General features: G+C 41.3%; 1 protein-coding gene across 3 annotated transcripts in view; it reads right to left on the bottom strand.

Annotated features, from left to right (window-relative positions):
* igsf9ba (immunoglobulin superfamily, member 9Ba) overlaps window positions 1-18,959 on the bottom strand; it is a 189,937-nt gene that overhangs the window by 10,071 nt on the left and 160,907 nt on the right. For 2 of the 3 annotated variants that reach the window (XM_034169130.1, XM_034169128.1), the window contains exons 14-19: window positions 14,542-14,768; window positions 13,362-13,446; window positions 13,115-13,276; window positions 11,359-11,404; window positions 6,733-6,819; window positions 2,971-4,587 (exon numbers count right to left, since the gene is read on the bottom strand). In XM_034169130.1, the coding sequence (XP_034025021.1) occupies window positions 2,971-4,587; window positions 6,733-6,819; window positions 11,359-11,404; window positions 13,115-13,276; window positions 13,362-13,446; window positions 14,542-14,768 (2,224 nt within the window). The remainder of the gene's footprint in view (window positions 1-2,970; window positions 4,588-6,732; window positions 6,820-11,358; window positions 11,405-13,114; window positions 13,277-13,361; window positions 13,447-14,541; window positions 14,769-18,959) is intronic. The other variant, XM_034169129.1, reaches the window with a different exon arrangement.

Raw genomic sequence — 18,959 nt, 5'->3', positions numbered from 1 at the left:
TGAGGATGACAATTTAGGTCATATTATGAAGTTCATTTTGAACGAAAGGAAAATGTGCACACGTTTTATTAATTCTAGGGCTCAATTAAAGGAAAACGTGTGCACATTTTATTAATTCGAGGGCTCGATTAAAGGAAAACGTGCGCATGTTTTAGTAATTTGACAGCACGTGTTATTAATTTGTGTGCTCAATTAAAGGAAAACGTGCGCACAAATTATCATGGGCATAGAAAAAATATCACTTTAAGTGACGTCTCCTGGGTTCCGTAAAGGAACCGCAGCGGCAGCCACTTTTTTTTGCACGTGCGCGCGCGAACTAATCGTCCATGAAGATAATTTTATTAACTACACAGATGTATAATAAAATAAATGGTAACTGGTTTATAACACAATGATGACAGTTTGAGGGCAAAGAGAGAGAGGAACTGCAGCCAGCCAGTTTTTTTCTTTTCTTTGTTTACATGTGGGCAGCACGGTGGATTAGTGGTTAGCACTGTTGCCTCACAGCGAGAAGGTCGTGGGTTCAATTCCCGTGGCCTTTCTGTGTGGAGTTTGCATGTTTTCCCCGTGTGTGCGTGGGTTTCCTCCGGGTGCTTCGGTTTCCTCCCACATCCAAAGACATGCGGGTTAGGTGGATTGGAGTCTTTAAAAATTGTCCGTAGATGTGTGTGTGGGTGTGTCTGTGCTTGTTTGTCTGTTTGTGGCCCTGCGACAGACTGGCGTCCTTACCTGGGTGTACCCCGCCTCGCGCTCTATGACTGCTGGGATAGGCTCCAGCCCCCCGCGACCCTTAATTGGACTAAGCAATAGAAGATGAATGAATGAATGTTTACATGTGTGCGTGCGAACACAACAAATAGAGCACAGCAACTTGCTCCGTGTGTCTGAGTCATAAAACGCAGGAAAGACGAAGACAACACATTTATTATTTATTTATTTATTCATTTATTGGTTCATTTTACTGGTGCTTATAGTTAATAAAACTTGGATAAAGTTACTCGCACCAGTGCAAGTGCAGTATAAAATTATGTGCACCGCTCGAATAATACGTGCACAAACTAGCACATGCACATACTATTTCGAGCCCTTCCAGTACTCTGCTACCTTTCCCAAACAAGTTGTGATGAGCTGATACTCGAGAAAACTCGGCACCAAACTCAGACAGATGTGAGAACTGTTTCACCCAGTTTGGGAATTCAGTTGACACCAAACTCGACTGGAAGGTGCTTTACACAGCTAACTAGTATGATATATGAGGTCTGTTAGAAAAGTATCGGACCTTTTTTGGTCATTTTTTGCAAAAACCTGATGGATTTGAATCACGTGTGCTTGCATGAGTAAACCTTGAACCTTCGTGCGCATGCATGAACGTTTTCACGCCTGTCGATTGCATCATTTCCTGGTAAGCAGCCTTTGTGTGAGGACATGTGTAGTGCACTAGGTGGATTTTCATTTCAAGGAAAAAGATGAAACGACTGGAGCAGTGGCGCATCAAATTTTGCCAGAAACTGGGTGACAGCCAGGTGGAAACCATTCTTCTTTGAACAAATCCAAGATAATTCATGGACTCCACTGAAATTAATTGAACACTGCTCAGAACATGAAGGACCTGATTTCCTAAAATCCCAGCTAATGAGCATTGTGTGTATTGCCCACGCAATGCGGTCACAGCGTGACACAAGATGAGTACAACATTAATTAACTAATTTGATTGGGGGTTCTATCTTTTCGTTCTGTGCATCGCAAATCTATAACGCAGTTTACATTCAAAAAACACATTTTTATGTCAGTGGAAGCCTTCACGAGAAAGTGACTTTAAAGTACAATGCAATGACAGGAATGATCAGGAGTCGTGCTAAAATGTATTTTGTACTTAGTGAAAAAAAAGCGCACAACTATGATCAACCTGTTATTCATGAAGGCGTTTATTCTTAACAAAACATTTAGGGAATAACCCTGTTGTGTCTGATGATTTGCAGACGTTCATGCTGGTCATACAGTTGTAAATTGAGCTTTACCAGTGATGTCCACAAATCATCAGACACAAGGGGGTTATTCCCATTCTAACCCAATTCCATCGTTTGCACGATTTATTTTACTGTAGGTAATTCGGTTGGCGAGGCTTACCGTGAGGTAGCGTCGCTCAGGGGGTTGGTATGGTTAGACCTTGCTCATATGGAGCACCTTGGGGCTGCATTGTTGTGATTTGGTGCTATATAAATAAAATTAACTTGAAAGTGAACTTTAGTAAATCAGGCCCTATGTGCCAAAATGCTAGTGTGACCAGCACCCTAAAGATGACCATGAAGGCAACTTCTTGGTACATTTTCTTCATTATCATGGGAAACTACTGACAAATCTAAATCTTAACAGTGGCAAAATATCAGTTAGACAGACACTCTCTCAGGTATAAAACGGGGCTTCCGAGGCGTTGTTTTCATTCATACAAACAACAATGCAATACTGCTCAAAACTAGGATTTGGGCCACTGCTTTGCACTTGAACAATTATGAAAAGTGTTCATTTCCTTCAATCCTCGATTGTCAAAGTTAAAAAAATTTCTCATCAAGGACAGAATAACATTTTAATAACAGTGAACGTGACAGTGACTAACTACAGTGTCTCACTTTCAATCCTCCTCTAGTCAATATGTGAAAAAATGATTTCCATACTACTTAAAAAAATATGATTTTACACTAAAAATCTGTTTATTTGCTGAATTATTTTAAAATCTAAATCATCTTTCACATGCCACCAATTTGTTAAAAATTACTATCAGGGTTAACTGATGGAATGTGCGCCAAATGCAATTACATGCTTTCTGCATATTACAATACAATATGCATCTTAACTGAGCCTGAATGGAAAGATAACGTGAATCTGAAGCAATATGGAAGAGAGCTGACAAGGAGAAAAGTCTCCTCCTTTAAATATCTATTTGACTATTCTGGACAGGAATGTACCACCTACCCTGAGGCTGATATCTGGAGCTGAGAGGGCTCTGAGGGTAGCATCTCCTCCTCTGTCCTTCTCTGGGATGGCGTCTGCCCGAAAACATCCCTGCCCTCTGGAGGGGGAGAGGGTGACTGCGAGGGATAACTGGCTGCAGTAGATGCGTAGGACATGTGGGCATGGTAACTCGGGCTGGGCTGCTTGGTACCCTGGCTCTGAGTGGGAGAGGCGGTCAGGGAGGACCTCCGAGAGAAACTGGCAGCAGCTGAGGGCTGCAGGGTGATCTCGGGCATCTCCAGAGACCGAGAGGTGCGGAGGATGCTGGGGCGGGGCGGAGGGCGCACTAGAATATCAGGGGAACCTGGCTGGGTGCTAAGAGGACTTTGGGAGAGCGGAGAGAGGCGAGAGGGCTGGAGTACTAGTGGGGGTAGGCTGGGATCTGCCCGGCGCCCTGCCCTTGGGCTAAGCCAGGACTGAGGGCTACTACTGGGGGCTGTGCTTGGGCTCCCTGCACGGGCTGCCGGGTCAGGGTAAGGCAACACTGGTACACCCACTCCGTGGGACGTGTGTCTAAGCTGGCCAAGACTCTGGGCCTGTTGCATAGTTAAACGCCTAACCGGAGGTCTATCTCTGCCTGGGGGAGCCACGGGAACCTCCAGCTGCAGGAGTCCAGGGCTTGTTGGATCCTTTAGCGAAGGGAGGTGCATGCGACTGGGTGGGAGAGAGTGAGGAGGGTATGGAGGTGGGTCAGGGAGGTCCTGGGGATGATGTAAAGGATGGTGAGATGGATATACAAACCGTGGAGCCTCTAAACCTAAGAAGGGTAAATCATGAGGTTGCCAGCTTTCAGGTGAGCGAGGAGGAGGGCTGTGGGTGTGAGACAGAGAATGACGAGAGGCAGTGTACTGATGGTGCTCCATCTCTCCACTCTCCTCAGGAATGGAGGGGTAACCAAATGGGCCCTCGGCGGTGCCTGGAGGGGAGGACAGAGCAGAGCTACGCGGGCTGATGTCAGGCATGTAGAATGGTGGTGGAATCCCTGATTCAGCACGGCTGCCTAGATACCCATAGAATGGGCCCTGGGGAAAGCCCCTGTAGCGGGAGGCCGGAGCTTGCCCCGAGGCATGAAGTGCACTGCCCTCTGCAAAGCTCATACCTTCCATGGGCCTGTGCAGGCGGGGGCTGTAGGTGGGGGGCTGCATTGATTCCAGGCTGGAGGACGTTGGGGACAGCTGGGGCCGCAGCGTGGGCATGATGGGCGGCAGAGGCCCAGGGTCAAAGTCGTTCTCCTCGTCCGACTGCCGGAACTCGGGGTACATGTCAGACTCCTCTGCGAAGGGGAATCCCTGGATCCTGCGGGGCAGTGGGCTGCTCTCCATGACAAAGCGGCCATCAGGACCGCGGCTGATCAGCTCAATAGGTGTGGTGACTTCTGCCTCGTGCTTGGACACGCTGTATTTCTTGCTGGCTATGGCACGCTTGGTTTTCTTGTAGAAGGACAGCTCCTTCTCTTTTTCTCTCTGAGGGCTGGGCAGCTTTCTGACATATAGGCCTGGACCGTGAGAACCCTCTGAAGAAAGGGAGCGGGGCCGAGATGGAGGGGAACTCTCTGGGCTTATCTTCCCTGATGATAATCTGACACAGAGAATGCAGACACAAAATGCTTGGTTAACTTCTCAAATAGGGTTCCAAAACTAAACAGGCAACATAGGGTGTTTTGATGTTTGAACCCAAACCATACACTTTATCCTACTAGAGGCCATTTTCTGAGCCATAAAACTGAAAATGAGAAGGTAAAAACAGTTTTACCTGCCTTTCCTGGGTGTCGTTGACTTCTGGTCTTTCCGGTTCATGATTAAAATCACACAGATCACATGGATCTGCATAGTGGTTTGTCAATCAGTTCATACTGGATGTCCTTCCTGATGCAACTCCAGATGTACATGGAGATTAGGGTATGGGTGGCTTAGAACCGTAGACTTTCTGTTTGGGAGGCAAGAACACTACTGCGACACCACCGTACCACGAGAAACTATGCTTAATCGATCAATCAATCAATCAAGCACTTACACTGTTCACCATGATGGACCACACCTCTCATGACTTTGATTATGAAGTCATATGAGAATGAAGGGTAGATTAAAGTTCCTTTTGTCTTCTCGTTTTGATGGATAAACTGTTGTCAAAATTGAAAAAAATGCTTTTGTGTATTTTATTTCTCTTTGCAAGGGAGTAGTACAGGTGAGTGCAGTGAATCAGTCATTGTTCTGAGGGTAATCCCAAGGCTAGAAGATGTTACATCTGGTTTTATCTCCCTGGCATAGCAGGGCAGACCGACACAGTCACATACCATTCTTTGAGTTATCAGCTGCAACAAATTGGTTTCAGCCCATTAAGAAATGCTTGAGCTAAGCACTCTTGCCATGTGGGGTATCAAACATGGTGTCCTTGGAAAATTTCACCACACTTTCCTTTTCATAACTCCACTCAATGAAGTTGTTTGGGGGGTAGGTTATGTTTTCATGCAGTCCGCTCGAGCATCCATCTGTAAACTTTTAGTTTCCACGTAGTAACTAAAGAAAACGTCGTCTGATTGACACCAAGTCTTGGTTGTGTATTGGGGGATGCTAGAGGAAGGCTCCTTTTGGAAATGGGGGGCAATATACCACAAACCGATTTTAAAGCGTCTTGTAATCGTTTAGAAAACAGCTTCCAGTGGCAACACCTTTGTGACTGTTGGTTCAATGTATTCTAAATGAGAACAATGTTATTCTAATTCTGTCACAGGTATTAAACACCACGACAGTTTGTGATGATCTACATTTATAAATGTAACATACATTTGCTGTTTGTACTAGCAACAGGAAGTGACAGTCTGAAACAACCTTGTTGTTAAACAAGTGCTGTGATGCCATTGCAATGTAAACAAGTACCTCCAACAACTTGCATGTTTGTTTACAGTGTGTATACCCAACATGGTGTGTTGTCGCAGGTGTGTGAGTGCCGTTCACATATCGTATATGACACCTGTATGTTTGGGGTTCAAACATCAAAATGATGGGAAAACCCTTAAAGGAAATTGCACAAAATATTTACAAAAATTCTGGTGCTGTGTTATTAACTGACAAGGTTGCAGTTTCATTCCTAAACTAAACACATTCCAAGGCCAAAGCACTCTATCAAGGCTTCCATAATAAACCGCATTATGATAATGAGCAGTTTAATGCAGTGGCCATTCCCTTATAAGTCGGCGGCTAATGAGCCAAGCCAGAATGACAGGAGGAGAGGAGAGTTAAGTCCGCAACCATGACAACCGCATCGTAGCCCTAGTGAATCTACGTCTTCTTCAGGAGACGTGAGACCAATTTCCATATGCTGCACCAAATGTTGATATGAGAAAAGCAGATGACACCCAACCATGCCTCATCTGCGAACACCAGGAGCAGCATAGTCAACACATAGATCAATGAATGCAGAACTCTCTCTCTCTCTCTCACACACACACACACACACACACACACACACACACACACACACACACACACACACACACACACACACACACACACACACACACACACACACACACACACACACACACACACACAGCATTGTGCATGCAGCAGAACCAGTGTAACCTGTTTGTGATGCATGGAAGTCTGTGCATGCAAATAAGCAAGAAGAATGCAGACAGTCACTGACAGTTTATGCAGTGCATTAACCATGCAGCCACGCCAGTGCAGTGCAGCACGCTGTGTTCTGGTGCAGGCAGGCACTCACAGGGGGCTGGCGGGAGGGAGCAAGAAACTGCTCCTGGCAGGCTCGTCCCAGCAGGGCTCTACCCCTGGCAAGGGGGTGAGAGGAGGCCTGCGATGGGAGACAAATGACACGGGTCTGATTTATCTTTGACTATGCCAAAACTGTGAAGGAAGGACTAAATGTGGACTCCCTGACCTGCCTGGACCACTTAAAGTCCAACTGAAATTCGAAAAAAAAAAAACAAAAAACAAAACAAAAAAAAACATTAAAAATAATTATATTTAAAAGTACTGATATAGTTTTTGCTGTTGAAAATGACTAATAATAATAATAGTAATAATAATCATTTCCAGTATATTTTTTTAGAAAAGTTCCTTCAGCTTCCAAGCTTCTGGGTGGGCAGCTAATTAATATGCAACAGTAGAATGGGCGTGGTCAAACCCAGTAGAAGCTGAGTGAGTGGGCAGTCACAATCTCTGCACTGTCTAGTAAAATGGGTAGGGCTCCACGAGCTGTAGTTTTGTCATTGTGAGTCAAATCAAACTAATTTAATATCTAATGTCACAAATGCAATAAATTATTAGTAAAGCTACAAAGCAGCAGCTGTGAGATGACGACATTTTCAGGACACATGACATGCTTACTGATGAGTTTAACAGGTCCATTTTCAAGGTCCATTGGCTGGGTTGGGACCCAAACACTTGAAAATAGTGTATTTGTCCAATCTAGCATTACATTAATCTAGTTGACATCATGGACATTAATGCCAAATCACGTGTCAAAGTCCAACTGTGAATTCAGTGTGACTTAATCACACTTTTTTCCTCTCCAGGGAAAAAAGCTCAATGTTGAAACTGACTGAACCGGTTTCATTACCTGTTTAATGTTGTACTACTTCATTTATCTGGCTCAATGTATGTACATCTTCTGTGTTGCTGTGGAAATGCCTTATAACAGCGCACGGCAGCGTACAGCTCATAGTGCATGAATGCAAACACAACAGCATGCTGCAAAGCTGCAGAAATATTCTTTTACATTTTTCCAGCATATTCAATATCCACCTCTTTTTTCATATTTAAGATGATGTATGTGAGGGGGATACATGGATTGACAAACACAGTCAGACTTTTTAAACATTATATTGCTATATTATATGTTTATATGTTATATTATTACATGGTTTACTGCACAGAGCTCCAGGAAGTGACCCCAGCTCAAAGCTATGCAAAAACATTCAGTCCCTAAACTGTCAATACATGGTACTTTTTTTTTTATCAAATGCATTTATAAACTAGATTGCCAAGGGCCCTGTGGGTTACCAGCTCAAAGCCCAAGGCAAAATGGCCATTTTCAGCATACAAATGTGCTCCATTTCCAAATGAACGAATCCACGCCAGTAATTTCGGTATGGGAACAATGTCAATGATCAATATTGTGCCCTTGTTAAATTAAAGAAAAGTAATCAGACACTTTTTGAGAAAATTCGGTTCAATTTGGCTGTTTCTGGCATAAAAATGGCCACCATTTACAAACGAATCTATGACTATAATTTTTTGACATGAAATATGTCAGTGACCCACATTGTGCCCCTGACAAATTAGAAAAAAGTTATCAGACAGCTTTTGAGAAAATTGCCTTTGAGTGCCCAAAATGGCTACTTTCAGCATAAAAATGGCTTTCATTTCCAAACAAACGAATCTACGAATATGACTTTAGACGGGAACAATATCAATAACCCATTTTATGCCCTTGCCAAATTAGAAAAAAGTTATCAGACAGTTTTTGAGATAAACGGATGCGGTGCCACGACATAGGGTTAACGGCTTACTGTACGCTAACCAAAAAAGTCCTAATAATTCATTTATTTTCATGATTTCACTGCAACATATGAATGTAATGCTTTATTGTCGAGTCAGTCTTCAGTTTGTTTGCCAGCACTTCTTGCCCCATTCAGTGATGGCAAACAGCTCCCCATGGTGGCACACGTGTTATACAGAAGTCTGCCCTCTACAACCCCTGGCAAAAATTATGGAATCACCAGCCTCTGAGGATGTTCATTCAGTTGTTTAATTTTGTAGAAAAAAAGCAGATCACAGACATGACACAAAACTAAAGTCATTTCAAATGGCAACTTTCTGGTTTTAAGAAACACTATAAGAAATCAAGAAAAAAAGATTGTGGCAGTCAGTAACGGTTACTTTTTTAGACCAAGCAGAGGAAAAAAATATGGAATCACTCAATTCTGAGGAAAAAATTATGGAATCACCCTGTAAATTTTCATCCCCAAAACTAACACCTGCATCATATCAGATCTGCTCGTTAGTCTGCATCTAAAAAGGAGTGATCACACCTTGGAGAGCTGTTGCACCAAGTGGACTGACATGAATCATGGCTCCAACACGAGAGATGTCAATTGAAACAAAGGAGAGGATTATCAAACTCTTAAAAGAGAGTAAATCATCATGCAATGTTGCAAAAGATGTTGGTTATTCACAGTCAGCTGTGTCTAAACTCTGGACCAAATACAAACAACATGGGAAGGTTGTTAAAGGCAAACATACTGGTAGACCAAGGAAGCCATCAAAGCGTCAAGACAGAAAACTTAAAACAATATGTCTCAAAAATCGAAAAATGCACAACAAAACAAATGAGGAACGAATGGGAGGAAACTGGAGTCAACGTCTGTGACCGAACTGTAAGAAACCGCCTAAAGGAAATGGGATTTACATACAGAAAAGCTAAACGAAAGCCATCATTAACACCTAAACAGAAAAAAAACAAAGTTACAATGGGCTAAGGAAAAGCATTCGTGGACTGTGGATGACTGGATGAAAGTCATATTCAGTGATGAATCTCGAATCTGCATTGGGCAAGGTGATGATGCTGGAACTTTTGTTTGGTGCCGTTCCAATGAGATTTATAATGATGACTGCCTGAAGAGAACATGTAAATTTCCACAGTCATTGATGATATGGGGCTGCATGTAAGGTAAAGGCACTGGGGAGATGGCTGTCATTACATCATCAATAAATGCACAAGTTTACGTTGATATTTTGGACAATTGAAAGGATGTTTGGGGATGTTTCAAGATGATAATGCATCTTGCCATAGAGCAAAAACTGCGAAAACATTCCTTGTAAAAAGACACATAGGGTCAATGTCATGGCATAGGGTCAATGTCAACGAGTAGATCTGATTTGATGCAGGTGTTAGTTTGGGGGATGAAAATTTACAGGGTGATTCCATAATTTTTTCCTCAGAATTGAGTGATTCCATATTTTTTTCCTCTGCTTGGTCTAAAAAAGTAACCGTTACTGACTGCCACAATCTTTTTTTCTTGATTTCTTATAGTGTTTCTTAAAGCCAGAAAGTTGTCATTTGAAATGACTTTAGTTTTGTGTCATGTCTGTGATCTGCTTTTTTTCTACAAAATTAAACAACTGAATGAAATTAGCTGTGTATAGCTGTTATAAATTAGCTGTGACCTGACTGGCTACACGCAAAGATGTTCCCCATCTACAGAAAACAAGAACTGATGGCCTTTTGACTCCTTGATGCAAAAACAGGGGACGTTATCACGTAACATATACCGTATTTCCGGAGTATAAGTCGCACCTGTTACAAAAATGCCTCTTGAAGAGGAATAACCCATATATAAGTCGCACTGGAGTACAAGTCACACTTTTTTTCTGTATTATCAGATCTTGAATTTGGAATTTTTGGCATTTATTCTTTTATTAGCTTATTTTGTTTCACACTTTGATTTTTGTGAAAGTTCTATATAAATAGTCATTACAGTTATTCTTATTAACACTGAATGTGTGATATTTTGGTGTATAAGTCACACCAGAGTATAAGTCTCAAGACCTCTCAAACTACTAAAAAAAACAAAACAATAGAGACTTATACTCTGGAAAATATGGTGTATATATATATATCACATATAAACTTTATTTCGCCCTTCAAGGCACTGTTTTGTTCTGAAAGGTCACAAGATATTTCTACATTGTATCATCACGATTTAGGACAAATTAAAAAAAAAAAATCTTTCAGTTGGACTTTAAGAAAAAAAGAGGCGGGGCCCTCCTTTGATGACCTGAACACTGGAATGGGATTTAAAGAGATTATTTTCACAAATGAGTTTTCTTTTGAGACAGAAATGCAGTCGTACATGTGCACAACTTTAACAGACAGACAAATACGCACACAGAGCCAATACTGTGCACTAAATGTTCAACAATAAACACAACTGGCACCATTAAACACTAAGAATCATGCAGAAAGCAGACAGAATTTGAGGTTAAAGAACACGGATGGAACAAAAATCAATACAGACACTGCATCTGGGGCACTCTGGGTAATGTGTTTAAAATGCTGACTTTGCTGCTTTGAACACTCCTTAATGTGCACGTGATCCACTAGAGGTTACTGCTGTATGTGTTCCTCCAACACCTCACCACCTCAGCCCGTATACTTACTGCACGTTCCACAAAAGATTAAGAGGAGAATGCAAAGCTGCAACATACGTGGAATTTTACATCTTCAGTTTTTTCTTACTATTGTGTTACGGCGTGCAAGTAAGAATACGTATATTTTCTAAATGTATGCACGGTGCAAAACAAGCGGCTTGGTGTCGTCTTTACTTACGGTGACTCAACGCTTTTCCTGAAGTGTGTCACAGATAAGGGAGGGTCTGAGAACACAAAAACATCTCAGTTCAGTGTTTCCTCACCAAAAAACAACAAAAAAAAGTCGCAGCACACAAAGACTTTTTCATATTTTTGCCGTCTGACAACAGCAGGTGGAAGCAAATAATGACTCAAACTGCACGTTTAAACTTTAAGGATATGAATGGTGCAGGAATCACAGCACAGTCTGTGCATGCTCAACCCTTTTAGTAAATCCTTGGCAGTAAATGAATGCCTGAGCTGGAACCCACAGACACCGTCAGGGGTTTTTTAGTTCTTGCCCTGGTTTTGCTCCGACAGGCTCCATCTGCAGCCGCCTTCAGTTCTTGCTTGTTCGTTGGGTGTTTTCCCTTCACAAAATGAATTTCTTGCTCTGTTACATGCAGATGCCCATTTCTTATAATGACATCTCTCTCTCTCTCTCACACACACACACACACACACACACACACACACACACACACACACACACACACACACACACACACACACACACACACACACACACACACACACACACACACACACACCCCTTTCTGTATGGGCACCAAAGTGAGGTCTGAGAAAATGCCCATTAAGAGCGAGGGCCACCCCTTCTGCTATACTTAGAAATAAACTGATACTGCATTTAAACTCTAGATGTCTCTCTAAGTCAAGTTGTCACCTTAGATTCTGAAGAATCACTTTGAGAGGAGCATTTTTGCAGCCTGTGGAAGCCTTTTCATTAAAAATCGTGTGATGACCGGCCTAAATGCCTTCACTTTAAAATGGTCCTCACTAAACACACAACTATCCTCACAAAGACAGCTGTATAAACACACAAAGACACACACAATCATCATCATTGAAGGTGCTCAACTGCACACAGCAGGAGTGACCTGATGCATGTGAAAATCCAGTGAATCTGATCCCATATTAAGTCTGAACAGTCAAAAGCTGCATGAAATTATTTTTTTCCCCAAAATCCATTTCAAGCGTCAGTCGTAGGTGGTTTGAAGTGCGACTCAAATAGCTGCAAATCTCTTTTGGTCTGAACGCTCAGATCGTATTCTGGGTGAGTTTTGCTACGCCTGAAGCACACTGCACGTTACATCGGACAGTCGCAGCATTTCAGCTGCTGCTCAAACCAATAGCATTTTTTATTCCACACTGCATTTTTCTCTGAACGTTTTGGGATGTGACTTTTGTAGTGCACATTCACTCTGGACTTTTGTATGTGCGTGTGTGCACATGCATTCTTGTGTGTGTGTGTTTTTGAGGAGGGCAGTGGTTATGACTCTAGAATCACACTATAGCATTTATATATAAATACATATAAACTCTCAACGTTTAATTATTTGAAAAATGTAATTATTTAAAAACGTAAAACACTAAGTACCGTATGTCCCTTTTAGGCTACTGTATCAACGTCGGCCTCCATGAGGGGGCCTGCACCCATGCAGATAGGAAGGGCTCATTCTAAGCTCACTGATTTGATTCATTAATTACCCGCTCATTAACAGATGAATGCTAGATTCAATTTCTGTTAAATAAACCACAATAAAACCTCCACACTGCAGCTTTAAATGAGAGAATAAAACATATTAGACATAGGTGGAGCTGAATATCTGCACTTTGTGCTCATATTCATTATTTTCTTCCAAGTCAAACATGCTGAGGTTGATGGTTAAAATAACAAACCAGTGGATCCGATCGGATCAGACGGGAAACCCAACCTGGTTTGCGCTTGAGTTTGCGACGGTGTTGCTTATTGACGAAGCACGCAGCGAGGGTGCTGAACAGCACAGCCGCTGCCAGAAAGCAGATTGTTGCCACTACGCCCGCTACCACCGGCCGTGCCAGCCCCTCATCAGCCACCTCCGCAGGCGGGAAGGGATCTGACCAAAAAACAAACAAAAAAAAGGCCAATCTTTAATTTGTGTCACGTCCTTTTTGCGGAGCGTCTTCTGTGAGGAGACTGACCTGTGCTGGACACGCCCACCACATTGCTGCTCTCGCTAATCAGGTCATCCATGACAGCCATCACTCGAAACTCGTACCACGACTCCTGCCAACGACAGACACCAAGCAGATGTTTCAGCCAGTGTGTGAAAAAATAATTTCCTTTCATTCTGCGTTCTATAAATATTAATGACGGAAGGTGAACCATAAATAGAAGTCATCAAGACTCTTCTGCTGATCTTCTGTTGTGTGATCGAGAGCATATCATGATCTGCAAATGGTTTCCTTTGCGTATTATTTTTTTCTGCCCTTTCTTCCAGTTTTATTTCAAGCTGTAATCTAAAGCTGAGTTCTTATTAAGACATGATGAAATACAAAAAGGCTGACAAAAAGAGTAAATTAAACTGTAATCCTCGCAGCCAGTGGATGAAGGTTACTTTTCCACAGATCGCTGAATACGGCGAAGAATGTGCAGAAACAAGTAGGTGCACCGAGAGCGCGCACATTTGCCATCTGCAGCAGAGGAAGGCAGTGTGTTACTCTGAACAACTGGATTCAAGTCTTTATGTTGTCATAAAGCCAGTGGAAAGAAAACAAAGGGAATATGGTAAATGGACTGCATTTATATAGCGCTTTTCCATCTGCATCAGACGCTCAAAGTGCTTTACAATTATGCCTCACATTCACCCCGATGCCATACAAGGCGCTCACTACACACCGGGAGCAACTAGGGGATTAAAGGCCTTGCCCAAGGGCCCTGAGTGATTTTCCAGTCAGGCAGGGATTTGAACCCATGATCTTCTGGACTCAAGCCCAACACCTTAACCACTAGACCATCACCCGCGACCATCAACCGCTGGTGTGCGCAAATAGTTGTAGCAACAGGTGTACGAGGCAGCTACGATTATACACGTTTTGCACACAATTCCCACTTCATGCGCACTTTATGCGCAAATCGACCAAATCTGCACTATGTGTGAAGGGGCCCTTATACTGATATGCCTCAAATTTAAATCATTGCTATTCTAATCCAGTTTCACCTTTTTCATCTTTTTGTTTCTTTAAAATCAGACTATTACCGTTTGAGTAAATTTGCAAATAAACCAACAAACAAGCAAACATTCAGGTAAAAGTCTTTGTGCCATTTAACATCCAAACAGAGGAACGTGTTAAAAACATGAACTGTGCACGCAGTGCCGACCTGAATGAGGTCTCTGGCTACGAGTTCCGTCTCAGTGGACGGGATCAGATCGTCCAGAACCTCCCACCGCTCCCCGAGGCGAAACTCCATGATGTAACGGTCGATGGGCGAGGAGTGGTTGGCTGGCGGGAGCCAGGTGAGGAGGACTCCGTGTTGCGTGCGATTGGCTGTGAGGCACCGTGGTGGACTAAGAAGCACCAGAGGTTCTGGGGTACCCAGAGGAGAGCCTGTTAAAACAAAAAAAAAAGGGGGGGGGCAGATTGTGGCATGGCTGCATCTTGAAATACTTCATGCAGAAACTGTTTGAGCTCTGATATGGCTGGATTTCATAAACAGAGTTGAGCGTAACAAACATGATTTGGAAGCTGCTTTGCGACCTCAAAACGGTGCTTTGAAACACTCAAAATGAAACCTGTTGCCTTCAGGGAGTGATTCATTTAGGATCTGAGCCACACATATGATCCAGCTGACTTCAGACAGAAAACTGAGAAAACTCAGCGACTACGTTACACTCCTGCTGACTGAAAGATTATGAGTGATTCAAGTGACACCATGTACAAATAAAATTCAATAGCATTCTCAATTAGGAACAAATTCCTCAGATAATTATAGAATGCAGTTGTGTAAACATAATGCACATGGTTTGATCTGGTGTCAAACTGGCAGCCCATGAGTAGGATGAGGCACACAAACCAATAGTTTATAGGCTACAGAATGTCTTATGTGTGGCAATGTGTGTGTTTACACACAGTGCATTAAGGTAAACCACCCTGTCAAATCCTTTGGTGCATTTTTCACACCTTACGGTAAAAGCAGGATGTACTGTGAACAGAGGTGCCCGTCAAGTTGCCAGTACACACGCCCAGTGCTAGAGTGTAGCTTTTGTTTATATTTTCAGGTAGTTCTGTTGTTTTTGAGTAGCCAATCAGAGAACAGTGGATTCAAGACTTAGTGCAGTGACATGTTTCAGCCACTAGGGAGGTCATGAGCGGTATCTACTCTATACTCTCCACCTGTGGTGATTTTATAATAATTTTCAAACTCAATGTCCACAATAAATATGAAGATCCAGAGCCAACTGCAGCTGAGGAGCTTGACCAGGTTCTTCCTTATCCAGAAGGTCTGTGTTTTTTATTTCTTCCAGAACAGAATGGTCAGTGAGGACCAGTGGTGGGCACAGATAACCAAAAAATTAACTTCGATAACAGATAATTGAAAAGTTATCTTTGATAAAGATAAACCAATAAACCACCCAAAAATGTATCAGAAGTTACAGATAATCGATAACTGATAAATTCCAGTATTGGCTCTGGTACATTTGCAATTACTAAGAAGGTGAAATTGACTTTTAACACGATCGCTTTTGAAAGCATCAAAAGCGATAAAAGACCTAAAGAATGAGCCAGTATTTCCATGTTTGGCCATGCTGCCCCCTGTGGGAAGCTGCACATAAGAATCCTGAGAGCACCCAATTAATTAATTAATTACAATGCTCCGGTCAGGCGGAGGTCTTGAAAAATAAAGTCATAATAACTTATGGTTTTGTGAAAATACTGATAGAATAACTTCATTAATGTCAATTCTGTCATTTGTACAAAGTTAAAATATAACATATGTCTTTTAATGTTGAATAATGCACTAATTCTGAGGTTTTGTAACAAACACAGACTGCAAAGTATTCTGGGTAAAAGTGCCCTGCTAAACACTGATTGGTTCAGTCATTCATTATGTAAACCAACACGTTAATGTGACGTGTGTTGGTTTAAAGATAAATGTGCTTTTGTAAAATATTCCATTTTTATTTGTAAAAACAGGCCTTTTTTTACGGAGCACTGGAAGTGTCATCACAGAATGTTTTGCATGTGGAGAGAACGTTTGATGATGTGCGCACGTTTTATGATGTTGTAAAACGTGCACTCAATATTAGTAAGTAAGTAACTAAATTTATTTATATAGTGCCTTTCACAGACATAAGTCACAAAGCACTTCACGGGTTAAAATGCAATAATAAATAATAAAAACATAGATAAAACAAAGGACAAGGTTATCTGAAAAGCCTTATCTTGACACATAAATGTTGGCTTTACACTGTGCGTGTTTTGGCCATTTTTCATTCGTGTGAGAATTTTTTGGACCGAGTTTCAGGTTAATCGTGCGTCCTGCATCGTGTAGTGGAGTAACAAGCTTTAACATCTCACGACCACCTCCTGCTGCTGAAGAGCTACAAAGCATCCAACTGCAGAGCTGTCTTGTAATGTTTTTTTAGTTGTTGTTTTGTTTTTAAACTTAATTTGTAAAAAAAAAAAAGCCATTTGCAAAGCCAAAAAGTTGATTTGACCACCATCTGATAACCGGGTCAAAATAAATAGAACACTGCCATCTACTGGTGCCCAGACGCTTAGTACTTGAGGCGAATACTGCCATGAACACTACTGGCCAGTAGATGGCAGTAGCGGCCTTGAAAACTTGCCAAACAAAATTCCAGATAATCCGTCAGCTACATTTAAGATGCATGGAATTTAAACGCAAATACAATAACGTCTGTAAACCCAGAGAATATATTCACAAGAGTTTTAGGCACAAGAGTTTAATGCTGTTGTCCGTGGAGCCTGAACAGAGTGTCTGAAATGCATTTGTCCTGTCGTGAACGTCTGAGATTACCCTATACCTATAATGCATTGCTGCCGGCCGGGCACAGCATGTGCTCACAAAACCGTAAAAATTAGCACATTACTTTAAAACGAAAACTTATATCTGATATTTTCACTTTATAAAACTTCAGACATGACAGCAATTTTAAATAACTTGAGTAGATTAAAATTTGAACCATAAGTTAAAAATGTATGCCTCTGGATGACTTGGGTGATATTGCGGTTATATCAGTATGGTGTTAAAGGAAATGTTTTTTTTTGGGTCACCAGTTCTCCTTTGCCTACAGAGGATAGAGTAATTTTTTCTGAAAACAGCTTTCTTCTGTTTGCAGAGGGTAGAACAATATACCTATTAGGGAACTTTAAACAGGTAGGTCTCAACTGCTTTTAAGTTTTAAAAATGTTTTTCACTGTTCAGCTTGGTTTACTACTTATCGGTCTAAAAGTTAATCTAAAAGTAAATCTAAAATCTAATCTAAAAGTTATCGGTTGGCAATTCATCGGAAGATAATTAGTCCGATGATGGTTTTTAAAGTTATCTAAAAAGATAATCCGATAATGAAAACATTATCTTCGATAATTATCTGTTATGGGATTATCGGAAGTGTGCCCACTACTGGTGAGGACTACGATATTATTGACATCTGTGTAGCTACACGGTCAGGGCGCGGAGTAACACATCAAATATGAAACAGTTGAATATTTTGCTCTGAAATTTCACACGATTAACCAATCAGATTTGGGGAACAAATGTAATTGGATTAGAATTTATTTTTAAAGTCCATAATTGATATAGTTCAAACACAAAGTATTATAAATGAGGTGGAAAGAAAATATAGTACCGCTTTCAACCAGCAAATTGTGCAATGTATTTGTTTTACAGACTGAATACATGTATTATGTGGTGTCACCTCAATTGCAAACAGGCATGTGAAAAAAAAAATAATAGTGGCATACCATGATAAAGTTCTCCAAAGATCAAACTGAGCACAGCTGAATATGTTATTTAAGGAGACAGCACAAAAGTTAAAGATGTGGATTACTCTTTATTTGTATGTGAAAGGGTTGAGATACACCGATCATTTGTGAGAGCGCAGACTGTTTCAGGTGTTTTGCAGACTTGCACCCCAGCTGGACATATTGGCCATGGCACTTAATTCACACTCAAATTTTCATGGCAAAAGAAAAAAAAAAAAAAAAAAAAAAAGGTTTAAACAATGTTATCAAGAACAGTTCACTATCAAGTAGAGCTGAAACAACTAATTGAGTTAATCGATTAAAATCGATTATTAAAATAGTTGTCAACTAATTTTGTCATCGATTAGTTGCTAAATAACTTTGTTTTACCGCACGTTTCGTTTCTTCCATATAATCAACCGAGCTTTGCTTTGAATTTTGAACCAATGAAGGAGTGCTTTGAGCTGCTGCTTCGTTGGTTTCATTTGTTTTATTTTTATTTTGCTTTATCTTAATTTTTCCCCACTAAAACCCTAAAGAGCATATGTCTGTGAGGAATATTTACCTTTTTATGTTAAACTGACCTGTTATGGTCTTCTCAAACAGTTGATAGATGTATTTTATGCTAATGCTGATGCTAACGCGTAGGTATGTCTATGGCGTTTTCAATGTTAAAGTTAGCATTAAGCTACTGGCATTTCAGCATGTTTGTGCATTTGTTTTCTGTATAATAATTAATGGCTCAGCGTTTGTTGTTGTAAAAGAGTCAAATGTATTACAAATTATAATATTTTTTTAATTTATTTTTAT

Source organism: Thalassophryne amazonica, chromosome 4 (genome assembly GCF_902500255.1).
Source record: "Thalassophryne amazonica chromosome 4, fThaAma1.1, whole genome shotgun sequence".
In the NCBI taxonomy this organism is placed as follows: domain Eukaryota; kingdom Metazoa; phylum Chordata; class Actinopteri; order Batrachoidiformes; family Batrachoididae; genus Thalassophryne; species Thalassophryne amazonica.
This window is presented reverse-complemented; position numbering and strand designations above follow the sequence as displayed.